Source organism: Pinus tabuliformis, chromosome 1_1, assembly GCF_031772625.1.
Source record: "Pinus tabuliformis cultivar Carrire ecotype Pingquan chromosome 1_1, CPIR1, whole genome shotgun sequence".
Taxonomy (NCBI): domain Eukaryota; kingdom Viridiplantae; phylum Streptophyta; class Pinopsida; order Pinales; family Pinaceae; genus Pinus; species Pinus tabuliformis.
Window position 1 is genome coordinate 489028794 of NC_142297.1, and position 9476 is coordinate 489038269.

A 9476-nucleotide genomic window follows, 5' to 3' on the forward strand; every position below is an offset into this window, starting at 1 on the left:
TGTCAAAATCACCAGGAGATTGCACTTGTCTTAGACCACGCCAGCCCTTAGCATAGCTAAATTTTTACCCACAAACCAATGATCTTTACACCATAAAATACCTTAATAAAACACCCGTAACTATTTACTCTACCATCCATATACTGTAACATCTAAATGAATAAATACATTAATACCAAATTTATTATAACAAGATTGTTATTAACATTTGTTAAATACATGAAAAAAACTGATATCTATACAACCTTCCCGAGTGGATACAATTTAATTATGTCAATTGTTCGAATAGATGACAATATCATCCAATACACTTTCTGGAAGTTGAATGAATTCAATGTATACAACAACCCTCTTCCTTGCAACCTGCAGCTTAGCCTCAGCAAAAGACAAAACATTAGAAACACTGGTCCAACTACCTTGAAAGTTCCAGAGTTTTCTTGCTATGATTGGTAAAGATGGAAGGTCCTACACATATGAATCCTAAACCAAAAGATTAACTTGGTAAAGAATAGAAAAAGGGCAAAAAGCCAGTAGTAAACTTCATGGCATAGTAATGTGACTGTGGCCTTATGAGAAATTAATGAGGTGGCTTGCCTCCGGGGACAACAAGCGTCACAAGATAATTACTCAAATTTTAATTGGTTAAGTTTGCATTCTTACAAAATCATTCTTTCCTTCTCTTTTAGTTCTCACAGCCACTGGGATATTGACAAAGAGTAAGGAGTCAATCAACTCTATCTACTTGTCGAATGGGGGGGCACTGTACTTGTATATGGATTCTACCTTTTGTTGCACATACAGATCATATACAGAACACTAATTAGACAGCCAATCAATCAACCCATTGGCCCCTATCAACCTATTGGCCTCTAGGCGTTCCAGCTACCGCAACAGTTATTGTGTCTCCTAGAGGCTACTGGGTACTGCTGCTGACGATGGCAATGATGCCATTGCCAGTACTGTTGAGTTGTTGATATTGCTATTTTGATGGTCCATCCTTCTCATCCTTTGTTTCTTTAAATCCTCTCAATTAAGCTTCCTAGAATCCTCAGGTTTTTAATGGTGGTATTTGTACTGGTTACAGTTGTTTTCTGTACAGTGTAACATGGATATCTGATGTTCGCCACAGTGATTCTTATGGATCATACATATATATATTTCAACCAGGTCTGATATATATTTGTGGGAATCATATCTAATACTGAAAGCATTTGCTTTCTGCTGCTGCTGTGATCTATTCCTATGTTCTGTATACGAATAGGATAGATTACCTTTACTCATATGAAGCCTCTGCTGCTGCTAGTTATTGTGTTTATGTTTCAGTATATATCTTATTCTGGTCATGCCGAGTGTTTTATGCTGTGGATATGGTCTGGGAATTAAGAGTAACCGAGGCTCAAGAGGCCGAAGCTCTTAGTATCTTGATATTTTAATGTTTATCTTTTTAACGTCCTTTGAGACTTGACTTGGCCTTGGCTGGATTGGCGGATCATGTGTGAAGAAGATTTTGTTATTATAAATCAAGGTTTTTTTATACATGATCATGCCAACAGCAAATTGTAATGAGTCATGGTCCTAACGGTGGCTATTCTTACAGTTTGTAGGAGCCAGCCATCCTTCTTGTAGACTTTGAGGCAGCAGTCTTGTTGTTCCTGCTATTAAGGGATATGGCTATGAGCTAATTAAAATTGAGGGCAACAATGGAAACAAATCTCTTAACGCAGCACAATCAGGTTGCCATGATGCTGAAGAGGACTATGATGGTGGTTATTGAGTGTTGATTAAATAACAGACCCCCCAACAATAGAAACAGAACATCAGTTGGATGCTGGTTATAATTGAGACAGTTGGGTTATGACTGTAAAACTGAAGACATTGGATGGCAATGGATTTGAGTCAGAATGGCTGCATGACAGTGGTTATACTTTGATTTAGCTGGGGTTGTGTTGATGGATATATGGCAGCCATGGTTATGGATTTTCATGGGAGTGGCTGTTTGATCAATATATGGCAGTTTCTACTTATGTGGATGAGTATTTCACAAAGGGGAATGCCTATATGGAAGTAGTTTTATAACCATGGTTATGGACTTAAGTTTGATCAATTGTATGAAAGTGTGTACATGGCTCTAGTTAAGGGCACGAGGAAAGGAAGCTCTGGATATGGACTTCAGCTTGGTGGCTGTATGACACTGGGTGCCTTTATATGCTTAAGGATTTGAGTTGGGTTCATTGATTTCATTTTGTTGCAGATAATTTGAGAAGCAATCCGGGGATGAGTCTAAACGATCATACTTACAATTTATCACCTATGGCTAATTCAGGTCTGTCTCAACATATCTCTATTTCTAAACAGCAATAACTATAAAAGTTAGCACAGACTTATCTCAACCTAGGTCTGATTTGCACTTCACAGATGCTAAGTATTTCAAGGACCTATACTTGATATGCCTTCTATTTGTAATATGCATCCTTGTGCTTAGCAACCTCAAGGTGCATATCAGACCTCAGTTTAAATGGGTCTGTGTTAATTTTCATATTCAATGTACTCTATCCACCATTACATACACGAGCACACAGACGATTCCCATCCCCAACCTACAGGGGACCTTAGAATGCACCTTCCTTCTCTAGGTGCAATAACTGATATGTTTTTTAAAATTGCGATTATTTACAGGAAATCCTGAAGAGCAGATTGATGAGGATGCAGTGGATGACTTTATGAACTACCAACCCGAGTCTAAAAAGAGAAGACTTACAGTAGAACAGGTGAGGTCTTTAGAGAGGAGTTTCGAAATCGAGACCAAGCTGGAACCAGAGAAAAAGATACAGTTGGCTCAAGAGCTTGGACTTCAACCCCGTCAAGTAGCTATTTGGTTCCAGAACAGAAGGGCGAGATGGAAGACCAAGCAGCTTGAGAGAGATTACAGCGTTCTCAAAGCTAGTTATGATGCTTTAAAATCTGATTTTGAGAGATTGCAGCAGGAAAACAAAAATATCCGCGCCGAGGTTGGAAACTATGACCAATGGATGAACCAGTGATTTTTTAAGAATTTCTCTATGTTGTTCCCATTGAATACATCTTTCATACTTATCAATTTTAGAACGACATGAATTAAAATCATTTTGTTTGACCAGAAAAGAAAGGTTTACGTCTGGTTTTTAGACATAGAAAGAACCTTGGGAATTTGGTTTTCTTCCTTTTTTATTTTGTTTTTTCTTGGGGGGTTATTTGAGAACAGCAGAATGGACAGTGCAATGGACTGTAAGGTAAGCTGTTCGAATCATCCATGAATATGAGTTCCATTCCTACCCTATGCTATTACACGAACCCGTCAGTGGCTGAAGACTTACCTGTCATGATAAAAAATTCGTGACTGCTGAAGTTGTCCATAAGAAACTAGTTATGATTTAAGTCCTAAGCTTCATTATTCCAAAGTCAAAATTATTTCTTGAAATCACAAGGGGTCAAACCCATGGCTGTTGTTAGAATCCCCTGTCCTGAATATTTTTCTTTTTCCTCTCTGTTTTGAAGAGAAGGTTTGGAATTTTATTTGGAGGGTGAGCAGAAAGGAAAGAAAAATATAGTTTTAATTTTAGCAAAGTTTTTTTCAGAGAAATGAGAAAGGAAAGAAAAATATAGTTTAATTTTAGCAAAGTTGCAAGAAAAAAACTAAATGGGAAGCAAAATATATTATTTCTTTTGCAGTTTCTGATGCTGTCGTGTTGCAGCTGGAGAGTTTAAAAGAGAAGCTGGAAGAAGCAGATTGCTGCAAAGAGGACAACCATAGTGACATGGCAACATCAACGAAGGTAACAAGCACCATTGAAAATAGCAAGAAACTTGCAGCAGATGTTGCAGGCGAGGAAAATGATATTGACATCAAGCCTTTCAGTGATATTACACTGCTCTTCAAGGAGAAAGATATGGGTTTGGAGAAGATGGATATCAAGCCGTTCAGAGTAATGTTATTGAATGAGAAAGAGGGATCTTTTAGCCCAGGCAGTGACTGTAGTGCCAATACAAGGAATGAAGACAAGAATCCCCCACATCAAATCCTTAGTCATCTTGCACAGGCTTCTTCATCTATGAAATACCCGTCTGGTACTAATAATATAGCTGGTATGGATAACATCAATGACCAAGGTCTTATGCATCTGGCTGAGGCACTTTGTGGCATGGGCCTTCCTCCAAAAGCATATCAGCAACTTTTCAGAGTAGATGAAGGATATCTTCATGAAGATGCTTGCAACCACTTTTCCAATGAAGAAGACCAAGGTGCTCCAAGTACTCTGCCATGGTGGGAGTACTGGCCTTGAACCTTGCTCAGTAGTAGTAAATTATCTTGCCCTCGCAATAGATATATGGCAGAAAGGAAAAATTAACCTTATGGCCAAATTAATATTCTGTTGGTGAGATGGATGATTGTAAATTCTTATGGCTTGCAACCAAGTTTGCTTAAAGATTGTAAAAGAAGCAGATTCTTGCAATATTAAGTTACTGTAAATTTCAGTATGCATTAAATGTATATTGCTGGCTATGTCCTCAGGGGATTGCAGTGGTGGTGGGCGAAGAGGAGAAATAGTAAAAGAGAAACGCTGCTAAGTCACAAATTTAGGCCGAACATAAATTGGTCCTTTTGGGACCTCTGCGAGACAGCTTCTATCTTGGCACATCTTCAAACTAAACAGTTTTGGAGGATGATCTGCAGTCTGGATTGGCTTATAGATTGACTACTAAATTCGGAGTATTGCATGTACAGAGGAGGAGAAAGTCATGGAAAAAAGGGCCTTCCTTTACGCATGCCATGTACTCTCCATGATAAGTTTATGCAAGCTTTATTATAAATCTATATTGTTCAACTTAAAGGAGGGTGAAATGATGAAAATCTCATAAACACATTGCAGGCTAAGCTAAACCAACATAGACAGTGGTTATATACAAGCCTACTGGCAGAAAGCTATACACAAAGTATGGTAATAACCTATTTCATAATCAATATACCCTTCAACTACAATATTTGTTGCACAAAGAATTGATACTGCGAAGGAGAAATGAACGGACCATCTTATCATATTTAGATTGTTGCTTTATCTGCCTACAAATAGGGTTGAAAAGTTTTGAATGCTCTGATTACCTTATTGGGACATTGTTTTTAAGATATTCACATACAAGAGATTAAGATTTGTTCCAAATTCTCCGTTAGTTGTAAAATACAGAAAATACTCAATATCCAGGCAAGGTTCTAAGGGAATATGATTGACACATATGGCAATTCTGGAAAGCGCGTCTCTGGATCCCAAGGAATATCCATCAGATTTGATACTGTGTCTAGTCATGTATATAGTGTTTTTGGCCTATGTCTCAAGGCTGTCAAAGGTCTCCGAACATGGGGAAATTTCTGTGCTAAATAGACAAAGTCCATCAAGAGAAGACTCATGACTAAGAAATGATGACAACACTATCAAACTGTTAAAAACTTTTAAAATATAAATATATTGACATCCTACAGAGATTAGTTCAAGTTAGCATTACTGTCCTCTTGGTTGAAGATATTTCTTAACGCAAATCAATGGCCCATATTTATTTCCCAAAGGAAAAATCGTAATTTCCATTAAAGAAATAATTACATATAGTAAATGCTCACAAGCATATCCTGTATCATATATCCAGATAAATGCTGAAAAGTATGCTGCTATCATCTATGCACAAGATATCTATCAGTCTAATAAGCTGTCCACAAAAAGTACCATAGTTCTCTATGTCTGAAAGCCTGATACATACATCTGTTCAGAGCTATATAATGTGTACAAAATATGATAAATACAAGACAAAAAACACATATAGGTGCCACGAAAGGCTCCCCTGCGGGCACAAATTGTCATGAAGATGTTCAAAAAATTCATGTTACACCTTAAATTGTCTATATGTCATGATCAGTAAACGGACGGTGATAGAACTGATAGAAATCCGTCCCATTGTGTTCATGTATAATCTATGTGCCCGAAGCTTGCTGCACCCCTTTTTTGGATAGCTGATCAGAAATGGTGTTTCTTTCCCTGTAAACATCTGATTTCATCAAAATGGGTTTTTATCAGGAAAACGTCCTCCAATAAACTTTTGAGTGTGTGTGAGACTTTTGAGACGACGAATTAGAGACTTCAGGCATCCCTCTTAAATGCTTTAAAGAGCTAGACTATCAGATATGGTTTCCATATATCTTTAAGCATATTTTAGTTTGAGCAGTGCCTGTCATCCCTCTTAAATTCTTTAAAGAGCTAGACTATCAGATATGGTTTCCATATATCTTTAACATATTTTAGTTTGAGCAGTGCCTGTCTATGTGACAATAAGATCAACATCCAATCCATTGAATCCTTGTAGATAAGGCTACTTTTATATTTCTCTTCTATCATCTTAATCTTTGTTGTGGACATATTTGGTGGTGGCATAATTGCTTAGCATGTAGGTATCATGATAAAATTGAGGAATTATGAGTTTGAGCCTCATTTACTAAATTTCCCAGGTAAAACTACCATTGTGATTTTGAAATGGATACATGTTTTGCTAACTGTCCCCAATTTAAGAAATCAACACCAATTCTCTGGACTCACGAAAATTCGCTAAATGGACAAACAGTACTATGTCTCAATTTAGAGAAATCAACACCAATTCTCTGGACTCAAGAAAATTCGCTAAATGGACAAACAGTACTATGTCTTTAATATGACGTTATAGAATGCACCTGGCTTCTCTGGATGCAACCAACAAACCAAAAAACGTATATATTGATTGTGGTTGCATATGACATGCAATTTATAAAAGTACTTCCATGCAACCTTATACTATTAGATATTTCTTTTTTCATCTGTTTGGCCAGGATATGGCATGTCTTCAATATCTTGAATTTTGGATATGGATCACTATTATATCTTAAGATTTATCTAGATACAATTGAATAGGAATACTATACTTACGATCGCTATTATATCTTATGACCAAACTTCATAACAGTACTTATCAAATGCATAATAGGCTGAAAAATCAGAATATTAAATGTTCAATGACAAACTGGTTTATATGCTAGATTTGAACCAAACAGGACAGAGCTTGAGTGATTGATGCATGATTTGTTAAATTTCCTTTAACAGCCCAAAGATCATCAATACCGAATATTTCACAAACAGAACTTAATATGATAGATGACATACCTTGATTAACAGCGGAAGATGTAATCGCTGCCATCTACTTTGATCTGACTCCTGACTGTTCCTCTTCTTCAGAATTCGGTTTCTCTCCTCTTGCCCTCACTTCCTTTATGTCCTTCTTGATGGAGAAGAATGCAACTCTTGTGTGTGGGAGAGAGAGGACCCAATCCTTTATATATTATTTAACTCTAATCTGGTACGTCCATCATATACCAATTCAACGCTTAAGATCTAATGCTTTAGATTAGAAACTGCTTTAGTGCTTTAATACTTTAAACTGCTTTAGTGCTTTAATGCTTTAATGCTTTTAACCGGGTCACATTAAGGTTTAGAAACTGCAGATTTCTAACATTCTCCCACTTGACCCGATTATTCATAATATTAAGCGTTGAACATCATACTATGATAAATTGCTGAGAGTTATGGCGGTTGTGCACTATTAATTCAATGCATTCCCTTCCATATACTACAATACCAACAATCCATCAATTCATACTCATAATTTATATAAAACAGCATAATGGTCCACATAATGTCTTATATCATAATGATTAAACATAATATCTTTATAAGACTTTTTCTTGTTTAAAATTACATAAAATACGTACTACTTCATTAAAACAAGAGACACATAATTGTATATTAGAAACACATAAAAGAGCTCAGAATGTCACACATCAATTATTATTAATACAACCAAGACCCATTCTTTGAACATGTTCCTTAAATTGTCTTGGTTGTAACCCTTTCGTCAAAGGGTCTGCAATCATAAGTTCTGTCCTGATGTGCATGATTGACACTCTTTGTTTCTGAACCTCATCTTTCACAACAAGATACTTCAGATCTATGTGTTTGGCACCTTTAGAGTACTTGTCCTTCTTTGAGAAAAATACTGCTGCAGAATTATCACAATAAATTTTCAGCGGCTTGCTAATGGTGTCGACAACCGCAAGTCCTGAAATAAAGTTCCGCAACCATAATGCATGAATTGTGGCTTCAAAACATGCCACAAATTCTGCCTCCATAGTGGATGAAGCAACGATAGTCTGTTTCGCACTTTTCCATGATATGGCACCTTGAGCAAACATAAACAGGTAACCAAAAGTCGATTTTCTAGTATCGATGCATCCAACAAAATCTGAATCGCTATATCCGATCACCTTTCTGTACAGGAACTGTCCCAGGTGAACATTTACTCCTTTCTGAGACAATCCCAATATTCCTTGTGATCGATCACGGAATATTTCTATTCCAATCACATAGGATGCCTCTCCCATATCTTTCATTTCAAAGTTCGTTGAGAGAAATTCCTTAGTCTCCTGCAATATACTTAAATTATTTGTAGCAAGCAAGATGTCATCAACATAAAGGACCAGAAAAATAAACTTGCTCCCACTGATCTTTAGGTATATACAGTGATCAACCGTATTTTCCTTAAAACCAAAAGATGTAATAATGGTATTGAACTTAATATACCATTGCCGGGATGCTTGTTTAAGCCCATATATTGAGTTCTTAAGTTTACACACCAATTGTTCTTTACCTTCTACAGAAAAACCCTCAGGTTGATCCATATAAACATCCTCATCAAGATCTCCATTTAGAAAGGCTGTTTTCACATCCATTTGATGCAACTCCAAATCATAATGAGCTACTAATGCCATTATTATTCTTAGTGAGTCCTTTTTCGAAACAGGAGACAATGTCTCCTTGTAATCAACACCATCTTTCTGAGTGTAACCCTTAGCAACAAGTCTAGCTTTATACCGTTCGATATTACCACTAGAGTCGTGTTTGGTTTTAAAAACCCATTTGCATCCGACTCTTTTACAGCCATGTGGTAACTCAACGAGATCCCAAACTTCATTATGTTGCATGGATTTCATTTCTTCTTTCATGGCATTAATCCATTCCTTTGACTCTTTAATTTCTACAGCATGTGAAAACGAAACTGGATCCTTATTGATTCCAATATCATAATCTGATTCTTGCATATAAACCACATAATCATCAGAATTAGCTGACCTACGATTTCTTTGAGGTCTTCTTAATGCTACTTGTTGTTTTTCATGCATATCAGCATTATGTAAGTCATTTTCTTCAGGAAGTACTTCTTCATTTATATGTTGTTCATTATCATCATGCTGTTCTACAACAGCTGGAACAACATTTGGAGTAATAGTAGATGGAGGAACTATTCTAGGCAATGTAACATTTACCCTTGTTTCCTTTATTTCTACTATTTCTCTTCGAGTACTCCCACTGACT

The 9476-nt window shown here is 36.6% G+C and overlaps 1 protein-coding gene across 1 annotated transcript; it reads left to right on the forward strand.

The window, feature by feature from the left end:
- The first annotated feature begins 763 nt into the window (after positions 1–763).
- Positions 764–4868, forward strand: LOC149213920 (uncharacterized). The gene is made up of 3 exons (XM_089392140.1): positions 764–2323; positions 2677–3008; positions 3732–4868. Exons 1-3 carry the CDS (start codon positions 2275–2277, stop codon positions 4317–4319), a joined length of 969 nt encoding a protein of 322 aa, XP_089248266.1. The 5' UTR covers positions 764–2274; the 3' UTR covers positions 4320–4868.
- The last annotated feature ends 4608 nt before the right edge of the window (positions 4869–9476 follow it).

Excerpts from the sequence above, each read along its gene's own strand:
- LOC149213920 (XM_089392140.1), top strand. The coding sequence starts at position 2,275 with ATGAGTCTAAACGATCATACTTACAATTTATCACCTATGGCTAATTCA. Across the intron at positions 2,324-2,676 it reads ATCACCTATGGCTAATTCAG|GAAATCCTGAAGAGCAGATT; the intron begins GTCTGTCTCAAC and ends GATTATTTACAG. Across the intron at positions 3,009-3,731 it reads ACAAAAATATCCGCGCCGAG|CTGGAGAGTTTAAAAGAGAA; the intron begins GTTGGAAACTAT and ends GTCGTGTTGCAG.